This window comes from Corapipo altera, unplaced genomic scaffold (genome assembly GCF_003945725.1).
Source record: "Corapipo altera isolate COAL_440 unplaced genomic scaffold, ASM394572v1 268, whole genome shotgun sequence".
NCBI classification, from domain to species: domain Eukaryota; kingdom Metazoa; phylum Chordata; class Aves; order Passeriformes; family Pipridae; genus Corapipo; species Corapipo altera.
Window position 1 is genome coordinate 2196180 of NW_020884901.1, and position 26987 is coordinate 2223166.

The 26987-nt window shown below is 54.6% G+C and overlaps 1 protein-coding gene across 10 annotated transcripts in view; it reads left to right on the forward strand.

Annotated features, from left to right (window-relative positions):
• The window catches only part of KCNT1 (potassium sodium-activated channel subfamily T member 1), a 78460-nt gene that overhangs the window by 45434 nt on the left and 6039 nt on the right, over positions 1 to 26987 (forward strand). For 7 of the 10 annotated variants that reach the window (XM_027650379.1, XM_027650370.1, XM_027650376.1 and 4 more), the window contains 26 exons: positions 11966 to 12045; positions 13172 to 13271; positions 14426 to 14482; positions 14829 to 14877; positions 15056 to 15115; positions 15947 to 16021; positions 16365 to 16448; positions 16894 to 16988; positions 17808 to 17988; positions 18084 to 18248; positions 18339 to 18475; positions 18704 to 18767; positions 19184 to 19292; positions 19469 to 19577; positions 20457 to 20606; positions 20766 to 21004; positions 22606 to 22822; positions 23853 to 23958; positions 24044 to 24216; positions 24418 to 24489; positions 24785 to 24919; positions 25152 to 25263; positions 25543 to 25644; positions 25764 to 25847; positions 26213 to 26341; positions 26647 to 26667. In XM_027650379.1, the coding sequence (XP_027506180.1) occupies positions 11966 to 12045; positions 13172 to 13271; positions 14426 to 14482; positions 14829 to 14877; positions 15056 to 15115; positions 15947 to 16021; positions 16365 to 16448; positions 16894 to 16988; positions 17808 to 17988; positions 18084 to 18248; positions 18339 to 18475; positions 18704 to 18767; positions 19184 to 19292; positions 19469 to 19577; positions 20457 to 20606; positions 20766 to 21004; positions 22606 to 22822; positions 23853 to 23958; positions 24044 to 24216; positions 24418 to 24489; positions 24785 to 24919; positions 25152 to 25263; positions 25543 to 25644; positions 25764 to 25847; positions 26213 to 26341; positions 26647 to 26667 (2905 nt within the window). Of the gene's footprint in view, positions 1 to 3835; positions 3878 to 11965; positions 12046 to 13171; positions 13272 to 14425; positions 14483 to 14828; positions 14878 to 15055; positions 15116 to 15946; positions 16022 to 16364; positions 16449 to 16893; positions 16989 to 17807; positions 17989 to 18083; positions 18249 to 18338; positions 18476 to 18703; positions 18768 to 19183; positions 19293 to 19468; positions 19578 to 20456; positions 20607 to 20765; positions 21005 to 22605; positions 22823 to 23852; positions 23959 to 24043; positions 24217 to 24417; positions 24490 to 24784; positions 24920 to 25151; positions 25264 to 25542; positions 25645 to 25763; positions 25848 to 26212; positions 26342 to 26646; positions 26668 to 26987 lie in introns of all 10 variants that reach the window. The other 3 variants (XM_027650375.1, XM_027650378.1, XM_027650371.1) reach the window with 2 other exon arrangements.

The window sequence follows — 26987 nt, forward strand, 5'->3', positions numbered from 1 at the left end:
TAATACCTTTTTGCCCTGGTCTCCAAACACCTCTGCAAGTGGTGATTAAGCAGCCTGAAGCCAAGCGTGGTGTTGGCAGGTCATTACTTGTGTCTTTTTAACTCTCAAAGGCTTTAAGTCAAGGCATGATTTTGTTTTTTGTTTGGTTTTTTTTTTTTTGTTTGGAAATGATGGCTGTAAATTGAATAGGAAATGCAGAACCAGGGGTGAATTTTTAATACTCTTCATTTACCAAAAATCCGAGAGACAGCAGGGAAGGCACAGGGCTGGCAGGGAGTTTGCTGGGAGGGAGCAGGGCTCTCTCTGTGAGCTGGGCTGAGCTGCTGCTGTGCTTTGCTGCTCTCTCCATCTGAGCATCCTCGAGCACTTGAAAGGCAGGGACAGTTTTTAGCCTCAAATTATCTGCATGAGGCAGACGAGCCAAATGCCACCTGGATCCCGCAGTGCCCTGGCAGAGCTGGGAGCAGAGCTGGGGCTTGGCGTGGCTGCCTTCCTCCCCTGGAGAGAAGGGGGCTGGTTCTGCTACCCAAATTCTTGGGGTACTGGAGCCCAGGGGTGCTGCTCACATCCCTGCCCAGCTCAGGGGAGCAGAACTGCTTTGCTGGGGTGTGCTGGAGCCGGAGCTGAGGAGGCAGATGAGGTGGAAGGTGGCTGCTCAGCTGAGGAGCTGCCTCCAGCATGGGTGGGCAGGTGATTGCTCTCTCTTTTACATAAGCAAGGTTTATTATGGCTTTTGTTCTAATAATAAATGTGCCTTTGTGTCTTCACCTTCTAATAAAACCTTTCTTTTTTGTAAGGGGCTGCAGCTTGAAAGGTGGGGGCTGATGTGTCTCTGGAGCAGCAAAGTTCCTTCCCCCTCTGCTCCTCTCCTTTCTCCCATCCTTTCCTGCTCTGCCCTTCTCTCTGGGAGGTGCTGCTTGTGCCAGCCAGGAGCTTGGCATTGTGATTTAATGCTTAGCAACACCAGGGCAAGGGGCCTCAGCTTTCCCTGTCTGGGTATGGCATTTGTCTCCCAGGCCCCAGACTCCAGGAGGGAGCGAAGGTCGGGCTCACAGCCTGTGCCATGGTTATTTTCCGTGGTAGGAATGAGATGAGTTGAGGTTTGTCTGCACAGGGATACCCAGGGAGGCAGATCTGGATGAAATAAAAAGGTGAATTTGAAGCAGATTATCTAAAACGCATTAAAAGCCAGTGCAACCTTTCTGACGCCGTTAAATGGTTTTAGTTCTGTCTGTTGTAAATCACTGATAATAAGTTTTGGGATCTGGAAAACAGCTGTTTTCCAGATGAGATTTGGAACGATTTTTAGTTTTCTTAGAAAAATTTCCATATTTTCTCAGCGATTGGACTGTTTATGAGAATTTGGGTGCCTGGTGGGAAGGAGGAGTCTGGGGAAGGTGTCCTGGGAATCCTGCTGGCTCATCCCAGTGCTCTGGAACCCACAGTAGTGCCAGACCTGCAGGGTCTACAGGACCCCATCGGGCTGTGGGATTAAATGTGCTTCTGCTGTTTGGTTTTCAGGAGTGTTGTTGTGCACTGGGGAGCTGCAGCTGGAATGAGCCCCTTCCCGGCTGCCAGCTGGCTCTAGATTAGGAGAAAACCAAATCATCCGCTGATTCTTTCCCCATAAACATCTCTGCGAGGCATAAAAGGCTACTGTTCAAAACCAAACACAAGTGGAGGGGCTTGAGCAGCCCCTGCTGCTAACGTGGGATAATCCAATTTGGCAGGAGGGAGGCTGAGCTGGCGAGCTCCTTCCCGCGGGCTGTGCCTGCCTCTGGTCTGCAACCGGAGAAAATCTGGGATGGTTGTCACCAATAAATGCCAGGACTGCTCCAAGGGACAGCACAGCTGATAGACCCACCCTGGGGCTTGTTCTTGCTGTGAGAGACAGCATGAGGGACCACTTGGTGTGAACTCACTGCTCCGGGAGGGTCACAAAAGAAAACTGGAAATGAGCAGGGAAGAGGGGTGAGAGGCAGGTGGGAGAGGGTCAGGAGCTGGGGGTGTTCAGCCCAGAGAAGAGAAGCCTCTGGAGAGACCTTCAGTACCTAAAGAGGCTCTAAGAGAACTGGAGAGGGACTTTGGATAAGGGCCTGGAGTGACAGGACAAGGGGGAATGGCTTCTCACTGCCAGAGGGCAGGGTTAGATGGGATACTGGGGAGAAATTCTTCCCTGTGAGGGTGGTGAGGCCCTGGCACAGGTTGCCCAGAGAAGCTGTGGCTGCCCCATTCCTGGAAGTGTTCCAGGCCAGGTTGGACAGGGCTTGGAGCAGCCTGGTCTAGTGGAAGGTGTCCCTGCCCATAGCAGGGGGTGGAACGAGATGAGCTTTAAAGTCTCTTCCAAACCCAAACCATCCTTGGATTCCCCGATTATGCTGCTTTTAGGGGAACTGATAAGCACAAGGTTTGTCCTATTTGTCCCCAACCCCTCCTGCCCCACGGCCCCCCAGGAACTCCCCATTTAGGGTTGGGGACCTTGCAACCTCCTGTCGTGGGAGGTGGGGCTGTGTCTAGATGGCATCACCTCGCCCCACATCGAATCCCCGCTCCCTCCCGCCAGGCCCCGGCATCTCTCCCAAATGGAGCATCTCCTGGGGCTTTCCCAGATCTGAGGTGTGGGGACATTGCTGTCGGTGTCCCCCAGGGTGGTGGCTCCGGTGGGCACATCCTGTGCTCCCTCTGAGCTCCCCCCTGCAGCCCTCACACGGATCAGAGCCGAGGAGCAGCAGCAGCAAAGTAAATCACGTCGCAGGGAGGCTGCTCCGCGTGCCCGGGAGCTGAGGGATGGATCCGCTTCCTTTGGACTCCCATTTTCACTGAAATGTGGATTTATTGCTTTTATTTATTTTGCACTGTGCTGGAGTGCTGGAGTGCTGTGGCCTCATAAAGCAAAAGCAAAATACAAGAAAAATCTTTATGAGCTGCAAGTGCCCCGTTGGCTTGGATGATATTTCTCGGTTGTCCTGGCTTGTGGTAAATAAGGAGAGGAGAGAGGGCACTGCTGGAGCAGGGAAGGGCTGAGGCTCAGGCAGGTTCAGGGCACTGCTGGAGCAGAAAAGGGCTCAGGCTCAGCTAATGCTGGTGGTGATGGGGACCCAGAGCCATCCCAGGGATCTCTGGAAGAGCATCACTTTTGCAAAGGGAATTTTTCCTTTTGCAGCTGTAATTGCTGTATTTCGTAGCCCTGTGTGCTGTCTGTCTGTCTGTCTGTGGGATGTACAGTACACGAGCACAGGCCCTTTGCCTCCCACCCGCTCTCATATTTCTTTATGTTCTTCTTTCTTCCCCTGCCCTCACCCCCCCCGTTACCCTCATTATTCCTTTCTGTTATTTGATTTTATTTGATTTGATTTATTTTTATGCTGTTTTATTTTCCCTTCTCTGCTCATCACTCGTGCCTGTAAAACCAGCCCAGGAGAAACACGACACTGAGTTCCTCTAAAAGCACCCCCAGCCCCTAAAAACACCGACCTCCCAAAGCCTAATTTCTCTGCAGAGAAGGCGTGACGCTGATTAGTGGCAGAGCAGCGATGCCGTTTGCGAGGCTCGTTTAAAAAAGAAAAAAAAAAAACAAAAAAGGCATAAAAATTGCTTTTATCCACGGAGCTGAGTCCTTAAAGGGGCCATACATTGGCAAAGCCACCAGAGCATCACTGTGTCCCTGGTGTCCCCCCAGTGGGACCTGAATGGGGAGGTGTGGTGTGACCCGCTGGGGCGATGTCGGTGCCGCGGTGTCGGCGTTCCCGGCGGCGCAGCCTCGGTGGTTGTGCCAGTTTCCCCCCCTCGGGTGGCTGTGCCTTCCCTCACCTGCTGTGATGCTCTCGCTCTGTAGGCCTCACGCCGAGGACTTCAGCATGGATTCCTCCTTCTCACAGTAAGTTCTCCGCGTGTTTTCTCCCCGTGCCGGCGCCGCGGGAAGGGGCGAGGGCTGCGCTGGCACCGCCGGCCCCGGGGACTGTCGCTCTGCCCACAGGGAGAAGCCAACGGTGTTCTCCAGAGAGCAAAAACCCCTTGGAATCTGGGAGGTTTGTGTGGTGTGAGTGCACTGGTGAGCCAAGTACTTTGGGCAGTACTGCTGCTGAGAACAGTGGTTGGACTTGGCTTTAAATTAGTGATGGGTTAGGGGTGGAGGCTCCAAGTGTTCAAGGCCAACTCGGATGGGGCTTTGAGCAACCTGGTCTAGTGAAGATGTCCCTGACTTTTAAAGGTCACTTCCAACCCAAAACCATCTGTGATTCCATGATTATTCTGCTTTTAAGCACAAGATTTGTTCATTACTGCTCTTGGCACTGAGGAGTTGTGTAGGGGACCAGCAAACCCTTCTGAAATGATCCCCACTGTGGGGAGGATTATCTCCACCCAGGGACTGGCAGGTTTCTTGGGGGAAGGAGTGATATCCTTGGCAGCAGATTGGTGATTACCCATTAACCATGAGCTCCATGCACAGACCCTAATTAAACAATGCAGATTCATCAGCACAAGCAATTAGAGGAGCAGACTCATGAGTGTCAGCCTCCAGTGTTGCAAAACAAATAAGGCGAATGAAACACAGCGTGTTATTCCATTGCTTCTTCCCTTCTTTGGGTTTTAATCTTTTAAAATTATTGTCATTATTTTATTAAGAGCAAGTGGTGCCACTGCCCAGCCGTGAGCAGCATCCAGACCTTGGATGGGAGACAGTGGGATGATGAGTTGAGGGATGAGCAGGTCCTTGCCCAGGGCCCACTGTTGGGGATGTCCTCAGTGCTGAGTGAGAGCCCTGGGACCCCACAGGGAGAGGTCTGGATCAGGGGATCCCAGAGCACATTCCAGTGCCTAAAGGGGCTCCAAGAGAGCTGGAGAGGAACTTTGACCGGGGCATGGAATGGTAGGACAAGGGGGAATGGCTTCCCACTGACAGAGGGTGGGGTTAGATGGGATATTGGGAAGAAATTCTTCCCTGGGAGAGTGGGGAGGCCCTGGCACAGGTTGCCCAGAGAAGCTGTGGCTGCCCCATCCCTGGAAGTGTTCCAGGCTGGGTTGGTCAGGGCTTGGAGCAACCTGGTCTAGTGGAAGGTGTCCCTGCCCATGGCAGGAAAGTGGAACAAGATGATCTTTAAGGTCCCTTCCAACCCAAACCATTCTATGATCTCCAACCCCTGAGTGTGTCACTGCTTCCTCCAGTGCTTGGTTTGGTGCCTGAAAATGAGCCCTGCAGCTGCTGAATACAGTTGGAGAGGGATTGCAGCTGCCTTCAGGGAACGAGGAATCGATAAAAATCCCATTCTCATTGCAATGTCCTCCCTAATAATAAAAAATAGTGTGTATATATATATATATATTAAAAAAAAAGAACAAAAAGTCCAGCAGGAGATTTCTTTTATATCATTACAGATTCATGAAGCCTTTCCTGGCTGGCCAGGGCCTGTGTCCCAGCTCAGTACCCTCAGCCTGGTGCCTCCTGCCCAGCCCTTGTCCCACTGGCCCACGAGTGCTTGTGTGGATGAGTTCAGGGAATTGCTCTTCTCATGGTGCAAATTGAGTTGTCCTGAGGACTGGCCTGTGAGGCCAACCTTGGTCTTGGCAGAGTCTTTCTAGAAGTAGCTGCTTGGAGCTTGCTTTCCATCCCCCCAAAAATAAAACTACAGCATTGCTGCTGGAGCCAGGATGCCATTACCTGCACCCAGCTGGGTTTAATTTGCTGCAGAGTGGTTGGCAATATCAATTCTTTCTCTGGGCAAAAATCACTCTCTATAATAAAACAGGAGATGGATTTTTTTCCTGAGTTATTCCTGTGGTAAATGCACAAAATCTGGGAGAAACAAGTTTTTGAGCTTGTGGGGCATGGCATCCTGGCTCTCTGTGCAGTGTGGCTGTTGATGTGGGACTCAGTTTTGCTAATCTCTGTGGTGTGGCTCAGCATGTGCTCTGTCAGGAGCCCGGGCAGCTCAGCAAACTCATTCCTGGGGATGCAGGAGCTGGTGGGAATGGCTTCCTTTCCACAGGGCTGGGACAGGGCTGTGTTGGGTGTGACAGTGCCATGGTGGCTGTGACAGGGCTGTGGTGGCCGTGACAGGACTGTGGTGGCTGTGACAATGCTGTGGTGGCTGTGACAGGGCTGTGGTGGCTGTGACAGTGCCATGGTGGATATGACAGTGCTGTGGTGGCTGTGATAGTGTTGCAGTGACTGTGATGGTGGCACAGTGGCTGTGACTGTGCCATGGGGACTGTGATGGTGCTGTGGTGGATGTGATGGTGGCACAGTGGCTGTGACTGTGCCATGGGGACTGTGATGGTGCCTATCAGGGGCTGCTGTGGGACCTGCTGAGCGCCTCAGCCCTGGGCACTGCCCTGATCCATCGGGATCGTCTGGGACCCTGCAGAATGAGCAGGGAAGCAGTTTCAGTATTGCACGTACTAAGGGATGTGGGATGAGAGTGATACACTAAAACCAGCTGAATTTCCCCTGTTTGGAATACTTGGCCTTCTGGACTATGCAGCCTCTGCCACTGGTCTCCCCAGTGCTCTCATGTACCTCCCAGGCGCTCAAACTCTCTCTCCTGGCCCCAGCCCTTCTCCGTGAGACAGGTCTCCCCTCTCCCGTTCCCTTGTTGGCCGGGGGGGCTGTGCCCCTCAAAGTGGGAGATGGAGTGATGCCCTGGATCCCCATCCTTCTCTGGCTGCTTTGTGCTTTCTTGTTTAAAAATGTGCCAGAGCTTTATTGGGGAAGTTGCCGCAGTGAGAGGTTTCCCAGGTGTTTGGTGGTGCCCTGGAGAAGCCGAGGCGTTCATGGAGAAAGCTCCTGCCAGCGAATGCCTCATGGCTCGGTGGGGAGTGGATGGGTGTCCAGCCACCTTTGGCTCATGGCACAGCATCAATCCTCCACAGGAGGGTCGAACCCACACATCCCCCTGGCCGATGAGGGACCCCCGGGGCTGTGCACCCCGTGTTTGGAGCCATTCTCTGCACGCTCGCTGGCACAGCCCTGCCGAAACCACAGCCTTCCTCCTTTGAGTAATTGTTCAATTACTGCTTATGGAGCGTGGGGGCAGCTTGTTCCCTGTCTCTCCCCTTGGCAGGCAGCCAGGTTGTCTGTGTGCACACAGCCTGTACAGCTATTCCCACTTTCCATCTCCAAACCCTGCGCCGGGAGCAGCTCGTCGCGCTGGCGAGCCGGGAGCTCGGGTGGGAAGGGCTGGAGCTGCCCCCCTGCTTGCCCTGGGATGGGCAGAGGATGGCAAACACGGATCACAGAGGGGGTCAGTGTGCAAAGCTCAGTGTGGCATCTGTCTCACTGTAGCTTCTGTACCCAAACATCTGTTAGCAGCAAGAAAACAGTGGGGGGAAAAAAGGAAAGAGCATCCCCAGGGGAATCGGGAGGGCTGGAGGTGCAGGAGATGTGCCTGGGTGGTCAGTGTGGTTGCCATCAGCAGGTACCTAAGCCTCAGGCTGGCTGATTTGGTGGTTTGGGAAGGATTTGGGAAGGACTTGGCCTCAGCTCAGGTTCCCCTGCTGCCCGTGGGGCCCGGCTGGCACCAGATGCTCCGGAGGCTGAGCAGAACCGGAGGCAGCCTGGCCATGGCACGGTGCCCTCACAGCATCCTCGTGCCTTTTGCACAGGAGCCTCTGCTGCTCCTCGTGCCACAGGATGCTGGGAGAGGAAACACTGCAGCCCTGAGCTTCCAGCCCTGCTCCTCACCTTCCTCTGCCTGGAGCTGTGCCTGGCACAGTCTCTGGGGAGCCCCCCTGGGCCAGCAACACACTTCCCTAATTCCAGACTTGGCCACAGCAACGTTTCTGATGTATTTGATCCAGGTGGATTTGCACAGAGGACGCAGAGCTGTCCTGTGGGCTGAGCCAGAGCAGGGGCTCAGAGCAGGGTCTCTCTTGGGACTGCACTGCCTTGGCAGAGTATTGCAGAGATTTCCAGGATTTTACCAGTGGGTTGGTTTGTTCTTTTTTCCCCCAAGAAATCTCTGAAGAGTCTCATTTGCATCCTGCTACAGGATGGGGGAAATTTCTTGAGAAATTTCCTGGGACAAGAAATTGTCCCAAGTTGGATGAGGTTTGGAGCAACCTAATCTAGTGGAAGGTGTCCCTGCCCATGGCAGGTGGTTGGAATGGGGTGAGCTTTAAGGTCCCTTCCAACTCAAACCATTCTAGGATTCTGTTGGAAACAGCATTTCCCACCCAGCTGAAGTGTGAGGGCAAGGAGCAAAAAACTAAGATTTTTTCTTTCCTGTCAAGGGGAATATTTATTTGAAGCCACATTTCTCGTGGCAAGAGGTGTCTTATAAAACACAGTAAAAACAACCTGGGGCACCCAAGTCCTTCAGAAGGGAGCAGTGTGGCTTGGGGCAGGTCCCAGGGCAGAGCTGGCAGGTCTTTCCCTTGGCTGGCTGGTGGATTTTGGAGCTGGATTTTGGACTGGGAGGGAGGGATGTCTCAGCTTTCAGGCCAAGCCCAGCAGTTGTCACGTGCCGTGGGGATCGGAGAGAGCTGCCTGTGCCCGACTGCCCATGTAAGTGCCCTGGGAATGCAGAGTTTGGGGGGGCATCTCCACCCACCCCTGTCCCTGCTGCACTGCCTGCATGGGGGGCTGCAGCTGGGCTGCTGTTTTTTGTATTTCCCTCTTTTTTAAGAGAACTGTGCTTGTCCCAGCTCCCTGGGGAGGGTACAGGTGCAGAGCCAGGGCTGTGCTCCTCGGTGTCTATTTTAATGCCACTGGGGTGGGATGTGCTCGTCCTGGTCTTTCATCCTGCACTTTTTCCGAACAAACTATTGTGTCTTTTTTGGGAACTCATCATCTTACAACAAATTGCCTCTAATCTTAGATTAATAAAGTACAATAAATAACGGAACGAGGAGAATGAACTCGCTCAGGCATTATGAAGTGCATAATAGCAGTAATTACACTTCCAAGAACAGAGTTTATAGCTAAACTTGTGCTGGGATCGTTATCAACACGGCCCCGGGGGGGGTTCAGGGGGGGAAAAAGGGGGGGCAGAGGTGTGCTGTGCTGCCTCTCCCTGCCTGCAGGGTGGATCACTGCTGGTGACCCTTGGAGCTGCCTGGACTGGGCTGGCACCACCCTGCCTGGCCAGAGGGAGGGATGCTCACAGTGGGAAGGATGTTTGGCTGGAGGGAGGGATGTTTGGCCAGTGGGAAGGATGGTCTCAGTGGGAGGGATACTTGGGCAGTAGGAAGGATGGTCCCAGTGGGGAGGTTGCTCCCAGAGGGGAAGTTGCTCTCAGTGGGAAGGATACTTGACTGGCAGCAGGGGTGCTTGGCCAGTGGGATGGATGCTTGGGCAGTGGGAAGGATGCTCCTGGTGGGGGGGATGCCCAACCATGGCAGCAGTGAGGGGGCAGTTTGAACAGACCATCCTGTCTGAGCTGCAGGGAAGGCAGAGCCCTCGGGGTGTGTTTTGGGGTGGCAACGCAGTCAGAGTTTCGCTTGATTTTTTATTTCAAGTTAATTCTTGACAGTGAAATTAGAGGGTATGTTTTACGTGATATCACCTCCTTCCCTCAGCTGGGAAGGGAGTAGGAGCTTTGATATTCTTGGATGGTGCAGCTGCCTGGTGAAAGCCATCCCTCACTCTGCCCTGGGCCAGTGGGGTGTTGGCTGCAGAGCAGGTGCCAGTGCTGGAGTGGGACCCCCATACAGCTCCAGGGGCTCAGCCCAGCTCACAGGGAGGGCAGATTATCTGCACAGGAACATGTTCTTTCTACATTCTTTTATTGCCTTATTCTTTTTCAGTGATAAACACCCCTTTCCCCCCCTTCCTGAGACCTACTTGAGTTGCTTTCCCAGTGTTCTCCCTCCTGCAGCCATGAGGATGGATGAATACATGGGCTACTTTGTCATGAAAAGTTAGATCTAATCATTTAGTTCTTTTATTCACCAGCAATTATATCCATCATCTCGAGGTGGGCTGCAGAGCTATAGATCAGTGAACCATCTGGCTGGAGACAGAGATTTATATTGCTGTTTGTTTCTTTGATACAGAGACGAATGTCTGGGAGAGGAATCGTGCTCCCTGAAGTCTCCGTCTCCTCAAGGCGCTTAATCCTGAGGGACTCTGATGAATGGGGTGCTCAGCGCTCTTGTCCAAGCTGAAAGCCAGTTCCCAGCATTTCCTGGGCATTTTTAATATGGAGAAGGAGCAATTAGCTTGTGTGCAGTGTTGTGAGCAGTCGTGGCAGATGATTTATGCCCTGGCACTGAAAAATTATTTGCCGAGTCTGGCTTTGGAAACGATTAATTTTGACATGTGTTAGAGCTGGGTTTCTGAAGGTCTGCCTTGATGCTCTTTGCTCCTGAGGCATCGTACTGGAGAGCCAGGGCCCATAAATTCTCCTGCTCTCCCCCTGCAGCGGGGTCTGTCCTTGCCCACCTGCCTCCTTGTTCCTTTCTCATGGTGAACAAACACCAGGTTTGGTGGGAAACCCCTCTGACCACCCTCCTGCCTGGTGTGGGGCCCAGGGCGAGGGGGCTCATAAACCCCCTTCCCAATTTGCCTCCCAACCAGCTGGGTGTTAATGCTCAGTGAATATTTGTTTATCCCTCTGTGTCAGAGCGAGGAGCAGCTGCTTCCCAATAAATCCCGACCTGGTGGCCATGCCAGGGACACGCTCGGCCGGAGCTGGCACCACGTGTGCCCCGACAGAATAACCTGGGCAGTTTAATGACTGCCACGGGGAACTTGCTCACCCTCATCTGTGCCTTGCCTGGGAGATAGGCCTGATTAATGAGGTCTTGATGAGCTCTTCCATGGAGTTAAAAAATGAGTAATAACAGTAGCACTTACTTAAGGGACTTGTTGAATACAGTGAACGGGGGAAGAGGCTAATTCATGGCACTTAACTCCATTATGGGCTGAACTAATAATGAGCAGGCTTTGTCTTGCTCAGTCTGAAGCTGAGCAGGAGGAACTGATCCCGTTTTGCTGGCACTTGGCAGGACCAGTGTGATTTACAACCTGCCCAGGGTCAGTAGTGGGTTTGCAAAGGGCTGCAGGTGTTTATAAAGTACCGGGGGAGGCGATGAGCTGATGAGCTGAGCTGGGGCTGGTTTTGCCCACACGCCCTTCATCTGGGTGGGCTTGATCCCAGCCCCTGCTGATATCCATGGGGAGGAACCTCCAGCCTTGGTGAGGTTTTCTCCCATCCACCTGGAATGCGGGACTGGCAGGAAGGCTGTGGGTGAGGGTCAGGGGTGGAGGCAGGAAAAGCCGATGAAGGGACACTGCCCGTGGCGGTCACAGCAGTGGATGGGACATTTTTGGATTCACCAGAAATGTGGCTCCTCCCTGCTGGTTCCTGTGAAGTGCCCTGGCAGGTGACTCTTGTCCCTGTGCCACGAGTCACCAGTGGCTCCAGATGCCAAGTGATGTTTGGAGTTGGTTGTCAGCTCCTGGGCTTTTCTGGAATGACCAAATGTGGTATCTTAGCAACAAAGGGAAATTTTCTCCTTTCAGAGCTGAATTGATTTTTAACAGTTTTGATGCTGAATGTTTTTCCTACCCAGGCAGAGCCAGGGCAGTACTGGGGACGTTGCCCTTGCCAGCCCCTGCTCTGCTGCAGCTGTGGGGGTTGGAGCTGATAAAACATTGCTGGGGGAGGTTGCTCCAAGGCCACTGCTTTTCTGAGAAGTTTTGGACACTGTAAAGTGTGTGTGGAAGGAGAAGTTTGTAGGTCTGATGTCAGCTTGTGTGGGAATGAAAGCAAAGCCCTCAGCCCAAAGCAGACCTGGCCCCGTGGGTCAAACCTGCTGCTTTGACAGTCACTGATGTATCCTGTATTGGTGGTACTGGTGGTTTGGTGCTGTGGGAGCAGCTGGGAGCCTGGGGCTGAGTCCAGGATTGTCTGTGGGCTGTAAAGGTGGTCACCCAGCTGGGATGGGGGGGACAGGGCTCCTGGGGGCTGCTGTTCTGACCTACCACCCCACTGACGGGCTCCTCCGGGCACTCTCCCTGCAGGGTGCAGGTCGAGTTCTACGTGAATGAAAACACCTTCAAGGAGCGGCTGAAGCTCTTCTTCATCAAAAACCAGCGATCCAGTGAGTGCTCTCTGCATGGAGTGTGTGTGTTCTGGGGGAAACCAAACCCTGCCCGAGCCAGCCCTGTGGGATGAGAAGCCATTGCCATCTGCTGGTGGCCATGTCCTGTTGTGTCCCCAGCTCGGGGCTGCTGCTGCCTCTCGGCCTTTCTGTTGGGTATTGGCCAACTTGGCTTGGGGGACATGGTTGCACGAGGAGGATGGGATGCCTCCTGCCACCTTTGCTCCCTGGGAACAGCCACAGCACAGGAACCAACTGGAGAGACTGGCTGGGAACAGGGTGGGTGTCCAGAGCTGCCTGTGGTTATCAGAGAGCAAAGGTCCCCATCAGGGAGTGAGTGTCCCCATGTGCTTCCCTGAGGCCGTGGGGACAGCCAGGGCAGGCTGTGAGCTACCCACTCCTGCTCCAGCCACCCAGATTAGCCTCCACTTGACTAATGGTGTTTTTATTTTCTTTCTCCGAGATATCATTAGCTGTCTGGAGGGAGCCTGCTCGTTAATTTAGAAATTCACATTTTCTTTTTTTTCTCCCTGCATCCTGTTGTCTTGTTAAAAAACTGGAGCCCAGAACAACAGGGTGCCCACGGGGAAGTTTTTAATGAAAATGTGATGAATTTCTCACTTGTAATTTGAGTAACGACCCGATGAACTGGCTGGGAGGGAGAGTGGATAAAGCAGCAGTTTTTGCTCGCTGTCCCTGCTCCTACAAGCTGGTTGCAGTGTGGTGAGCTCTGGTCTGGTGCTTTTTAATGGATGCCTGCTAATGAGGGGGGCACACTCCAGCAGCTCCTCATTCGTCTCTCACATCTATTGGGGTCAGCAAGGAGCTGACTCATCGTTATTTATTTCTGTATTTGGCTCCTGTGTGTCTGGCACGGGGGAGGACACAAAGAGCCTTGGGCAAGGCGTGACCAACACTCCTGTGCTGCCCTGGGGCTCCGAGGGGTCCTGTGGTGGGTGGGGCTGTGCAAAGCTTGTGGGAAGCTACAGGGGTGGTGCTGTGGGAGACAGGGGCTGCCCAGGGTGTACACAGAGCACCCAGGATGCCTGGGGTGCCCAGGGGGTTTGGGGTGGTTGGGGTGCCCAAGAATGCTGCCTACCCCATTCCATGCTCCCCTCCACCCCAGGCCTGAGGATCCGGCTCTTCAACTTCTCCCTGAAGCTGCTCACGTGCCTCCTGTACATCGTCCGTGTCCTGCTCGACAACCCCGAGGAGGGCATAGGCTGGTGAGTGCCCCTGGGCAGGGCTGGGGGCAGTGGCAACCCCTCACAGCGGGTGTGGAGATGGTTTTTCCTCGCTCCAGCTCTTTGAATTGGTGGTTTAGCAAATCTTCCCAGGTTAGAAGGCTTTGCTCCCTGCTCAAATCCCATGGATGGGTGTGTGGGCACTCGCTGGCCCTGCCCAGAGCACGGGGGAGAGGGTGGGGGAAGAATTCAGGTCATATTCATTTCCAAGTGCTGTCTGGCTTGGCCAGGGGGGCACCGTGGCCTTCAGACACAGGCAAGAGCTCACGACTCGAGTGCATCACCATGCAAATAGTTTCTGAACACTGATACCCTTGAATACTTTCACATTAAATCCCATTTAAGCATTTGGGAGGGAAATACATTGTGCTGTTTAGGTCCTTGAGGTGACAGATGATTCCATACATCAGCTTTGCTCTGAGTTTCAGTATAAGTCTATTTTTAATATGTCCTTGCTTTGTTTAGCTCACAAACTATTGTGCTTTTTTTTTTTTCCAAGAGCTTGGACAATTGGCAGTTTGATTTTCTCTGTGTAAAGGCTGCAGGCTAACAAGTGCACCTGCACGTTCCAAAAGTGCTTCCAAACCCATGAGAACAAAGCAGGACACGGATACTCATCCTTGAAAGGTTTAGTGCAGCTGCAGCTCAGGGAATTCCACTTTTTCTGAGAGTGTGTGACAGAATAAAGGCTGACCAGTGGGAACACATCCCTTGCAGCAAGGCAGGGAGAGCTTGGCTCGGTGCTGCTGCCTGGCAGGATGCTCTACCTTGTCCCAGAAGCTGAAGCTCAGCAGCTTTTGCTAATTGTAACCTGGTAATTCCCAGTTCCCTGTGTTCCACGCTGTGCCAGGGAGCGCCGTACCTCAGGAATATTGATGTCCCACAACATCTCTGCTATGGGTTTAACTACCTGAGGGGTTTTATTCTCCAGTGATAAGATGTTCAAGGCTGCCTGGGTGAGACAGACTCCTGTGGAAAGCCCTGGCTATGGGAATCAGTGTGTTTGGATCCATGGAAGTGTTGTCCTGGTGCCTCCTCCAGCATCAGCACCCAGCGACGAGGGCACCGCGTGGGCCTGGGGGGTCAATCCCAGCATCCCTGTTCCTGACTGCTTTTCCTCACTCTTTCTCTCCTAGCTGGGAATGTGAAAAGCAGAATTACACAGCATTTAACCAGTCCACGAACATAAACTGGTGAGTCAGAGCTGCTCCAGTGCTGGGGTCTGGCCCTGCCAGGGTGTGGGAATGCAGGGATGGAGGTGGCTGCTGCTGGCAGCTGCCCATGGCCATTTCTTGGTCCTGGGGCTGCTCAAGGGATGTGGAGCAGCATGCCAGAATCAAATCCATGGACGAAAGCCTGTGGCTGCACCCTTGGGAATGCCTTATTCCCAGTGCAGAGGCTGCTTGAGCAAACTGGGCAGTAGGGAGCACCAGTACCTGTGCTGACCCTGCACCAGTGCCCTTGGGTTTGCATTCAGTGGGGGGTAACGACACTGGTGGCTGGGCTACAGCTTAGATCCCTTTGGGATTTTCTTTGCAGGTCACACATCTTCTGGGTGGACAGAAAAACACCGCTGTGGGCTGTGCAGGTGAGCGCCCAGCCCTTGGCATGGTTGTGGGGGAGCACAGAGGAGCTGGGCTTGGAGCTCTGCCCCACCTGTGATACTCAGGGGCTCCCCTTGGCACGGGGAAGGGGGGATCTGTGAGCTCTGATGGACTGACAGAGCCCAGAGAGAGCCCCCAGAGCCTTTCCCTGTGTCCCTGCAGGTCAGCATCGCTCTCATCAGCTTTCTGGAGACCATGCTGCTCATCTATCTCAGCTACAAGGTGAGTGCCCAGGGAGGCAGGGGGTAGTGATGCACAGCCTGGCTCTACCTACCCCCGTGGCATGAATTCATTTCTCCTGTTTTGAGCTGCCTGAAGCTGGAGTGTCCCAGGAGGATGTTTGTCTCGGTGCTGTCTCAGCGCTGGCTCCGCCTGTTTCCCTTTCTCATTCCCCCTCGGGCTCCTGGATAAGTGTTGTACAGAGCAGAATATCTTCTTTTTCTGCTTTCCCTTAAATTCAGACCTGTTTTACACATGTTTTTAAGGGAGGTCAGACTGACACACGCTGAGATTCCTAAAGCTGAGAAGCTGGAGCTGAGCTCAGCAGCATGACTCCTGCCTGTGCCGAGCTCTGCTGCCTCCGTGGGCACTGCTCCAAGCCAGACAGGGAGAGGAACAAGCTGACTCCTTTGGACCAAAACCCCTTAAAAAAGCCAAAAAAAAGTGACCTCAACAAATGGCATCTTCTCGGGGACCCGGGGAGAGTTGGCAGAAGAGACTCAGACCCTGCGTCACACCCTGGTTTGAGTGCCAGCGATTTGTATCAGTCACTCTCACTCTCTTTCCTTGCATGAAGCATTGTTTCCCCCAGCAACAGTGACAGACAGAGGGATGTAGTGGCTGTGGAGAGGACTGGAGGGTTTGGGAATGTTTCCTGACCTCAGTGTGCCTGCACCACCACTGCATCTCTCCTGCAGGCAAACCAGAGCATCTTCCTGGTTCCTGAAGCATATTTCCTTCTATAGCAGGGTCTGTGGCAGAGAGGGAGCATTTTAATTGTCCTTTGGGAAAGTTTTAAGCTTATTTAATTCTTATTTGTTTCTAATTCCTCAGGGGAACATCTGGGAGCAGATTTTTCGCATTTCCTTCATCCTTGAGATGATCAACACGGTGCCGTTTATTATCACGGTGAGTGTTTCCCGGTGACATTTAAGAGCAACTCTAAGTGGAGTTAAAGTGCTGTAGTTCTGGAGATGAAATAAAGAAAAATGTGTGTCTGGCCAAGTAGTATTTAAAGCTGCCAGGAAGTTTTTCCTTCAATATTTTACAACATAATGACTTTCTCTGGAGCCTTATCCCAAAATCCATTCTCCCTTTTCAGCTACTCTGGTGCAGCCAGGGGAGCAGGGCTGTGTTTGGCTTCTACTCAGCCTGAATATGGATCCTTCCAGAAAGGGCTTGAATTGGCTGCTTATAGCTTTGTTTTTTTAAAGAGCATGGATTTTTCTGCAAACAGCTCTTGCTTTTGTAGATATTCTGGCCTCCTCTGCGGAATTTGTTCATTCCTGTGTTTCTGAACTGCTGGCTGGCCAAGTACGCCCTGGAGAACATGATAGTGAGTGACCCCTTTTGTCCAGCTCCTCGGGGATGTGGAGGGCAGTGGGATTGGAAGGGGAGCTCTTGGATATCCCCAACTCTGAGGAGGTTTCAGTGATCAGTGTGTGCAGCCGTGCCGGGCTGGTGGGAGGTGAGGCTTTGCCAGCTGGGAATGCCAGGCTGTGACCTGCTGAGGAGGAGCAGCAGGAGCTGCATGTTGACAGGGATGGCCAGGGATGAGGTATTTCAAACATTCCCTCCCATGTGCCCACTCGAGCTGTCTCTCCTGACAGCAGATCCCAGACCTGCTCATGGGAATGTGCATCCCTTTCCAAGGGCCAAATAATGGCCTGACCTTCATCTGGAGGGGCACTGCTGAAGCCACCAAGAGAACAGCTGGCACTTGGAGGAGTTTGTACCTCCAGCCTTTCTGAGCCAGGGTCAGCCCTCTCCTCTCTCCCCAGAACGACCTGCACCGAGCCATCCAAAGGACCCAGTCTGCGATGTTTAACCAGGTGCTCATTCTGATCTGCACCCTCCTGTGTCTCGTTTTCACGGGGTGAGTGTTGCTCTTCATTTCACTAAATCCCCTTCCTCATCCAGGGAAACCAGCTGTGCCCATCCCAGGGCGATGGCAGGGCTGCCACCTCCCTGCCTTGCTTCATTCCCAGCGCCCTGAACACCGGGAGGGAGGTTCTAAACCAAACTCATTATCCTCCCTAACTCTATGATTTTAACAGAAACTTGTCAGCAGGCGTGTGTGAGGACGAGGGTGTTCTCAGAGGGTGATAGGAGTTTCAGAGCAGGGACAGCAGCTTCCCACAGGGACGTGGGCTCTGATGTGTGACGGCTCATTGACCAGAACCCATCACACTCACTGGCTCTCACCACGCTCTTCCTCCCCCCACAAATCTGTGTAATAGGCCACTGGGGCTCCTGTTAATTAACTGGGCCTTTTACCCTGTGTTTCCAACAACAAGGCCATTCCTTTGGGGTGGGGGGTGCAGTGCTCATCACTGGCTACTTAGCTCTAAATTAGGCTTTGAATCTTCCCCTGGCTCCCTTGGCTTGGATTTGAGGCATATTACACCATTAAGTTGCTAAACGGAGAGGAAATGAAGCTTTCAGGCTCATGAGGTTTTGGCAATAAAGATGGTGCTCTGATGTGGGTGACTAATGCCATCTTGGAGCTCAGCAGTGCCCCTGGCCTGTGGCATCTCCTGCTGCTGGGGCCATGGATGTGTTTCTTGGTGAGGCTACAATTCTGGTCCAGCAAGACTGAGGTGACACTTTTGTTTAGCAGGATGACTTCGAGCTGCAGGTTTGTGGGGTTGTGCTGCCCTGTCTCCTGGGCTGTGATGGGGCTTTCTCCCTGCAGGACCTGTGGCATCCAGCATTTAGAAAGAGCAGGTGAGAAGCTCTCCCTCTTCAAGTCCTTCTATTTCTGCATCGTCACCTTTTCCACCGTGGGCTACGGAGATGTGACACCAAAGATCTGGCCTTCCCAGCTCCTCGTCGTCATCATGATCTGCGTCGCCCTGGTCGTGCTGCCGCTCCAGGTTAGACCTGCGTGGCTGAGGAGGGACAGGCACGCAGAGCCTGCCCCGGGGCAGCCCTGCCGACGGGGACATCAGCTCTCTGCCTCCGTTTGCAGTTCGAGGAGCTCGTCTACCTGTGGATGGAGCGGCAGAAGTCGGGCGGCAACTACAGCCGGCACCGCGCCCAGACGGAGAAACACGTCGTGCTCTGCGTCAGCTCCCTCAAGATTGATCTCCTCATGGACTTCCTCAACGAGTTCTATGCCCACCCACGCCTGCAGGTGAGGACCAGGCGTGCTGTCCCACGGTGCTGGACTCACGGCCTCTCTGGGCTGGGGACCCACCGACCCACGCCGACCTCTCTCTTCCAGGATTACTACGTGGTGATCCTTTGCCCAACAGAGATGGACATCCAGGTGCGGCGGGTCCTGCAGATCCCTCTGTGGTCGCAGCGAGTGATCTACCTCCAGGGCTCTGCACTGAAGGACCAGGACCTCATGAGAGCCAAGTGAGCAGCCCTGCACACCCCCAGTGAGGCTGGTCCTGCCACGCTGTTGAGCTGCCCGCAGGTCCCGGCACCCCAGAGGAGGGTCCCCAGTGAGGTCACCCCAGATGTGCAATGAGGGTGTCCCTTCTCTGGGGGCTGGGAGGGGTCTGGCAGCGCCCTGGCTGGTGCAGGCAGTGCCCAGCTTTGTGGGCCCATGCAGTTCATGGGGTCACTGCTCTCTCTTTGCAGGATGGACAATGGAGAAGCCTGTTTCATCCTCAGCAGCCGGAATGAGGTGGACCGGACCGCAGCGGTGAGCCCAGACAGGGGATGGCACAGTCTGAGACAGTTCGTGTCCCAGGCAGTGGGGACTGGGGTGATGGATGCATCTCACCTCTGCCCAGCACAGGAGGGTGCTGGGAGGCAGCTGAGACAAGAGGATGGGGTTGAGTGCCATGGAGAGCCTCGGGGATGGCACAGGGACAGCACAGGGACATGCAGCAGTACAGTGGTGGCTGACCCCCTGTGGGCTCACTGTCATTCTGCTGTCCTGGTTTCCCGTCAATGCTGGGTTTTGGGGCACAGTTATCCCCTGTTAGCAGCGGGTGCTGGAGGAACCCTTGCTGTACTTCTCCAGGGTGGTGGGTGTTTTGCAGTTCATCAGGTGTAGAAGCATCGGGAGAATAAACCATCAGCCAACTAACTCTTCTTGCTCTTCTCCTTGGCCAGGACCACCAGACCATCCTGAGGGCCTGGGCTGTCAAAGACTTCGCTCCAAACTGTCCCCTCTACGTTCAGATCTTAAAGCCAGAAAACAAATTTCATGTCAAGTTTGCAGGTGAGTTGGAGGGGCTGTGCCTCAGCTGGTGATCAGCTGAAAGCCCTCCTGGATTGGCAGGACGAGGAAACACCCCGTCCCCAACACCACCCCAAAATTACCACATCCCCAGGCACTGCCAGCCAGGGAAACCATCCGTCCCCCTCCCTGCTGTGACAGTCCCCTCTGCCTTTCAGATCACGTTGTCTGTGAAGAGGAGTGCAAATACGCCATGCTGGCACTGAACTGTGTCTGCCCTGCCACCTCCACCCTCATCACGCTGCTGGTGCACACCTCCCGTGGCCAGTGAGTGCTGCCCCTGCCCTCCCCACCCCTCCCCTCCCCTCCTCACCCCGGCCTCTCCTGCTCCTGCCTGAGAATGGAGGGACGGCAGCATCGAGGTCTCTGAGCCCAGGGGGATAAGGTGGGGGTCTGGGGTGTGTTTGGGGTAGCACAGTGGGTCTGGGACCCCCCTCCAGGTCAGTAGCAAAAGCCATATTGTAGGGGAACCATCCCAGTGCAGATGGGCTGGGCAATGCCAGCTTTCCAGAGACTGGGAAAAAAAAAATCTTTATGCTGGCACAGTCCCTCTGGCAGGAAGGTGAATTCACAGCCTGAGCATACCCAGACCCTGCAGGCTTTTTGGTGGGTGTATATCCAGCATGGCTGGAAGGAGCTCTGCCAGCCTGGTGGAGCAGTGGTGTGCGTGTCCTGCGCTCCTTGGCCAGTCAGAAATGTCTGAATTTTGGGTAAAGTGCCATCAAAACAGTTATGAAACATCCTTGCCAGATGACTCTCACCCCATGCTCAGAGCTGTTTGCCAACATGGGCTCTGAAACCTCCCTCTGCACTCTGCAGGGGCCCTCGTTAAATAAAAAGGCACTTAAAACCCGGGATGGAAACGAGCTTGTCCTCAGCAAACGCCGACAGCTCGTGGTGATGTGTCACTGTCATCTCACCACTGTCATCTCACCGCTGTTGGGCTCGGTGGCAGCTTCAGAGATTATTAGTGCTCCTTTCCTGAGGCTCTGCCCTGGGATCTGGCTGGTGTGCCAGGGGTGTCCTGCCCTGGTTGTGGTGACAGGGTCTTTGCCAGTGCCGGGGTGTCCTGACCTGACGTCACCGTATGGGATGTCCCATCCCAGCACCAAGGGGTCCATCCCAGTGCTGCTGCTGTCGTTGCAGGGAGGGCCAGGAGTCCCCGGAGCAGTGGCAGCGGATGTACGGGCGCTGCTCGGGCAATGAGGTCTATCACATCCGCATGGGAGACAGCAAGTTCTTCATGGAGTACGAGGGGAAGAGCTTCACCTACGCCGCCTTCCACGCGCACAAGAAGTGAGGGCAGGGGGGCAACGGGCAACGGTGGGCAGGAGATACCTGCCAGTCTGCATCCCTGGGGGTCAGGAGGGCGCTGTGGGGTCCCTTGTGCAGGGGCAAAGCCCCGGAGGGGGTTTCTCTCCAGCTGCAAATTCCCACCTCGTGCTCCCGGCGCAGGTACGGCGTGTGCCTGATCGGCATCCGGAGGGAGGAGAACAAGAGCATCCTGCTGAACCCCGGCCCACGGCACATCATGGCAGCATCCGACACCTGCTTCTACATCAACATCACCAAGGAGGAGAACTCTGCCTTCATCTTCAAGCAGGAGGAGAAGCAGAAGAAGAAGGGCTTTGCGGGGAGGGGCAACTACGACGGCCCGTCCCGCCTGCCCGTGCACAGCATCATCGCCAGCATGGGTGAGCTGGGGGCTCGTGGGCAGAGGGGAGCGGGAGCCTGCACACACACCCCTGTTGCCCTCCTCAAGTTTGGGTTCGTTTCCTTTCCCAGGTTTGGTTTTGTTTTGCTTCTTGCACACTCCTTGCCCTCTCCCCCACCAGTGCCAAAAACCCCTTTGCACCCCCCGTCCCGGTCACCTCACCAGTGCAAACACACACGTCTCCTGGCACCCTGGGTGCCCTCAGCGAGCTCAGATATCATTATTAAACCTCACGATGTCCATTATCATTAAGGGTGTTTGCATAAACCCCCCCAAGCCTGGATTTAGCCCCCAATTATTTCCAGGGCTGGAGGAAGAAACGCCACTGGCCACGTCCTAAATCACGTTTATGATTCCCAACGCCAGGAAAGTGCCGTTTGCTCTGCAGCGAGCGGTGCATTTGTGCAGATGAGGAATACCATGAGTCATTGCTTCCCGCTTGTATCTGGGGAGAGTGGGTTTTGGGGAGGCTGCGCCACACGAGCGCGTTATATTCCAGGCAAATAATTTATGTGTTTGTACTCCTGAGCAGCAATTTGCATAGATTATCCCCCAGCAAGGCGCAGAGAGCTCTGCTGAGCACTTTTGTCACTGTTCCCGTCAAACACGGCTCCCTCACAGAGGGACCTTTGGCAAAGGGTGAAGGAAGGGGCAGAAATGATGGGAGTGCCAGCAGGGCAGTGGTGTCTGGCAAGGCCAGTGCCTGGGCTCTGCTTCGTGGGATGGTCCATCAGTGAGTTGGATTTTTGGAAGCTGCTGGAGGACGGGATGAGGAAGTCTCTCTTGTCCCTTGATTGGATAGTAGGAAAAATTTCTTCACATTGGAAGAAATATTAGGAAAAATTCCTTCAAGCATTGGGACAGACTGCCCAGGGCAGTGGTGGAGTCACCATCCCTGGAGGGTTTTAAATGATGTGTAGTTGTGGCACTTGGGGCTGCCGTTTAGTGGTGGCCTTGGCAGTGCTGGGGGAATGGTTGGGATCAGTGAGCTTAGAGGACTTTTCCAGCCTTAACAATTCTGTGTTTGTAAGACCTGGAGCTGATCAGGAGGGGTGCAGGAGGTGGATGAGGGAATTCCTGCCTGCCTGCCTCTCCTTAGGGGCTTGAGGACCACCAGGGTGACAAGGTGTCCATGGGGAGGGCAGTGTCCCAGTGAGGGGTAGACATGATTCTTAAATTGGCTGTTCCCAACCTGGTTGGTGTCTCCCAGAGCCTGCAGGGAGCTGCAGGCAGGGGTTAGGCTGGAGGCTTTTCATCTCACAGATATATCACAATGATAAAAACCATCACAGAGCCGGGTTTTGCTGTTCAGTGAGAAGCAGGTGGGCAAATGTTTCAGCTGGCAACAGAGACAGGGACAGTCCCTGGGCCAGCTGAGCTGTGCCCCCAGGGAGATGCTCCACACACCAGTGCCAAGGTGGAGATCACTGGTGAGGGCTTTCCCTGCACTCCCCATGCCCATGGATGGCTGAGCATTACCTGGGCTGTCCCTCATCCCTGTGCAGGGCTCCAGGGCGCTCCCTCAGCTCTCTGCACCTCCTTAGAGCGTGTTTGCCGTGCTTCCCTCCCCACCACGTCCAGGTACAGTGGCCATGGACCTGCAGAACACGGAATGTCGCCCTGCCAACAGCAGCAAACTGACTCTGCCGGCCGAGAACGGCTCCGGGAACCGCCGGCCCAGCATCGCCCCCGTCCTGGAGCTGGCAGACACCTCGTCCCTGCTGCCCTGCGACCTGCTCAGCGACCAGTCCGAGGACGAGATGACACAGTCGGACGAGGAGGGGTCGGCAGTTGTGGAGTGAGTCACTCTCTGTTCCTTGAGCCCTTTCTTGGCTGGTTCATTCTGGCTGGATCCAGTTCATTCTGGTTGGATCCTCTTTGTTCTGGTTGGATCCAGTTCTCTCTGGTTCATTCCAGTTTCAGAGAGACTGGGACTGTGGTACTCTCAGTGGTGCCCGAGGGATGCTCAGGCTCAGCCCCTCTCAGTTTTTCCATGACCACACAAACAGCTGTGCCATGGACAGTCCCCATGGCCATGAGCCTTTTGGGCTGCTTTGGAGAATTCTCTGGGAATCAGCAGAGTTGCCCCAAGGCAGATGCTGCTGGGGAGGGGCAGGTTGTTCCATCACTCCTCTCACCTCCTCCACTCACCAGTGATGTGAAGAGGGTCCTGTTCCCCATTGCACATAAATAAAAAATACAAAATAGATATTCACCACAGCTTTTAAGGTGTTTGTTAGTTTGTGACAGCCAGGGAAGGACTTACCTTACTGCTTTCCTGTCTGGACGGTGTCACAGCCGTGAGGGGAGTTACTGAATATCCATGAACCCTCACAAATTGGTATGGAATTCATGTCCACTTTCAGCTGCTCTTTAAATGAAAATTTCTGCCTTTGGTTCCATCAAAAGTACAAATGTTGATTTTTTTAAAATACCTGTTCACCAAAGCAAACTCTACAAATGGACCATGAAGTTTTTTGCTTCTTTATTTGGCTCAGCACTGTCCTCTCCTGGCCCTCACTGCCCTGTCTCCCTCCAGTGGTCCTGTCTGCTGCCTTCTCTACCTGTACTGGGAACATGGAATGTGGGGCTTTAGCCCTGCATCTTTACAATCTCATGGCTCTTAGCATAGCAAAAAACATTCCTAAATATTTGTATATTTGGGAAAATTTCCAGCTGCTGCAGGAGATTTTTACAGAGCATTTGCCACCAATGTGCTTGAATCCTGGGCTGGTGCTGTTAAATGGTTTTTTTCCCAGCATCTGAGTTTTGGATATATGGACACTCTCCCCGTGCCCTCACACTGCTGGGTTTTCTCTCTGCTGCAGGTATGTGAAGGGTTACCCCCCAAACTCCCCCTACATTGGGAGCTCCCCAACTCTGTGCCACCTTTTGCCTGAGAAAGCCCCATTCTGCTGCCTGAGGCTGGACAAGGTACGATGGGGCTGTGGGGGCTGCCCAGGGGCTGCAGCCTCCCAGAGCCACCCCCTGAGTCCCCCCGCTGCCTCCCACCCCACAGGGCTGCAAGCACAACAGCTTTGAGGATGCCAAAGCCTACGGGTTCAAGAACAAACTGATCATCGTTTCGGCAGAGACGGCGGGGAACGGGCTGTACAACTTCATCGTGCCCCTCCGGGCCTACTATCGGTCCCGCAAAGAGCTGAACCCCATCGTGCTGCTGCTGGACAACAAGCAAGTACTTTTCCACGGATGTTTTCCATCACACTGAGCCCTCCCTGTGTTCTTGTGGGCATCTCATGCTGTGGGGCGGGAGCGTGGGGCAATGGCGGTGCCACCCACGGGTGTCTCGGCTAATGTTGGCCCTGGGTTTTGTGTCTGTCTTTGCCCCACGGGCTTGCTGAACCGCCTTGCTCTCTGTCGCTCTCCCTCCAGGCCTGAGCACCACTTTCTGGAAGCCATTTGTTGTTTCCCCATGGTTTACTACATGGAGGGCACCATCGACAAGTAGGTGTTTCCGTGCGTGGCTGTCGTGACTTACGGTGCTGCCTGAATGCGTTGGATTTATCCCAGCCCAGACTTTTGGGTCACCCCATGAGAAACCCCAGGGTTGGCACCGGTAGAGCTGAGCCCACCCTTGGCTTCTCGGGGTGCCAACCCCTCCCTGGTAGATGGAAGCAGGTGAAGAGCTGGTGGTGGGGAGCAGGCTGGGCTGGCTGGAGCGCTGTGTGCCGCAGCGTGCTGCTTCCCTGTGTCCTTCCCAAGGGCTCACCCTGCGCTCTTCTCTTTGGGAACTGCCCAGCCTGGACAGCTTGCTGCAGTGTGGCATCATCTACGCCGACAACTTGGTGGTGGTGGACAAGGAGAGCACCATGAGCGCCGAAGAGGACTACATGGCAGATGCAAAGACCATTGTCAACGTCCAGACCATGTTCAGGTGAGGGGTGACCACTGACCACTGCTGGGGACAAGCCCGGGAAGGGTGTTGGTGGCCGGGGAGGTGGCTGTGGGCAGTGGGACACATCTGTGGTTGAGAAAACAGCTCCTAATCAGCTGTTTCTGTCCTCAAAGAGGCACAGGGGTGGTTTTGGTCCTCCTCAGGCTGTAACTGCAGGGAATGACCTCACCTCTGAGTGAGCTGCAGGACAACAGGTCTCTTTCCATTGCAGGCTCTTCCCCAGCCTCAGCATTATCACGGAGCTGACCCATCCCTCCAACATGAGGTTCATGCAGTTCAGAGCAAAGGACAGCTACTCTCTTGCCCTTTCCAAACTAGAAAAGGTAAGAGAAGGTTGTCCCCTGCAGGGGGGCCTGGGAAGTCACTGCTGACAGTGACTACATTTGAGGTCCCTAAAGTCCTGTGCTCTTGCCATGTCCAGAAAACCCAGTCCTGTCTCACACATTTCCATGGAGAAAAAACCCTCTTTCCCCAGTGCAAGGCTGGTGCCCTGGTTCCCTCCTGTCACACCCACCAGAAACACTACACTGGTGTCCTCCCCGTTTCCATGAGCCCTCTCGTTTCTGTGCAACCTGTGCTCTCATCTCTCCTTCCTCTTCCAGAGAGAGAGAGAGAATGGGTCCAACTTGGCCTTCATGTTCCGGCTGCCCTTTGCAGCCGGGAGGGTCTTCAGCATCAGCATGTTGGACACGCTGCTCTACCAGGTGAGAGCCAGGTGGGCTCTGGGTGATGCACCCCTGCAGCTCTGGCCACCCCTTTCCACCTCCCAATGAATAACTGAGCAAACCTTTTCCCTGGGTTCCCACCCAAATGTCTCCCCCAGTCGTTCGTGAAGGATTACATGATCACCATCACCCGGTTGCTGCTGGGCCTCGACACCACACCAGGCTCTGGATACCTCTGTGCTGTAAGTGCCAAGTCGCTTTGGGTCAAAACCACCGGGCCAGGTCTTTGTGGATCTGGTGGGATCCATCACCCTGCACATGTGTGTGGGGGGTTCCCCTATTCTGGGGAGTCAGGGGGAGCAGCACTGCCAAGTCATTGTTCCCCTCCGTTGTGGGGAACCTCAGCGCTACCAAAAACCCCAGAGCTGCCAAGGACCACAGCCCCTGTTCTGAAGGCTGAGATCAGAAATTGCTCCTGGTCTTGTCTTCTCGTGGAGTCCAGCTCGCCTTTGGGATTGTCGTGGATGAGCCGGGGTGAAGCTCAGGAGCAGCCCAAGGTGCTCCTCAGCGGGCTCTCTGTGGTTCATGTTTGTCCCCTCTTGCTCAGATGAAGATCACTGAGGATGACCTGTGGATCCGGACGTACGGCCGCCTCTTCCAGAAGCTCTGCTCCTCCAGTGCAGAGATTCCCATCGGGATTTACAGGACGGAGTCGCACATGTTCGCCACCTCTGAGGTACGGGCACAGTGGTGGCGTGTGCCAGGAAGGGGCTGCTGGTGGGATCCATGGGGCCCCTCGGACCTGGTTTCAGCAGTGGTGGGAGGACGAGGGGAGGGGAAGCTCTACCTTCCCTTCGTCAACAGCCCTGTGGCTGTTTTGGGGGTGGTGTCAGTGCCCGTCTCTCTGGGCAGCGTGGGCAGGGAGGGATGTCCTTGGCAGAGCTCTGCCATGCCACCGGGCGCCCAGGGAGCAGGGGGGCACAGCAGGGCTGTCCCTTTGCCAGGCTGACTCTGCTTTCCCTTCTTTTCCCCCCATTGCAGCCCCACGACATCAGAGCGCAGGTGAGTGCCGCTCGCGTCCCGCCGTGGGCACTCGGGTGCTGTGGGGCACTGCCCTGGTGTCAGTGCTGCCCTCTGGCCCTCTCTAACCAGGGGCTGATCTGTGGGCAAGTGCTGTCCTAGCTCTGGCCACCGAGAGCCACCATGTGCCTTGTGCCTGCTGTCAGCCCCGGCACGGCACTGCCCGTCCCCATGGCAGGGCAACGCTGGCTGAGCCTCACTCAGCACTGTGGGAAAAGTCCTCAGTGCCCTGACATGTAATTAACTGGGATAAGGAGCAAGGAAGTGAGCCGGGATCCCTCTTAAACACTGTCATTTTGCAG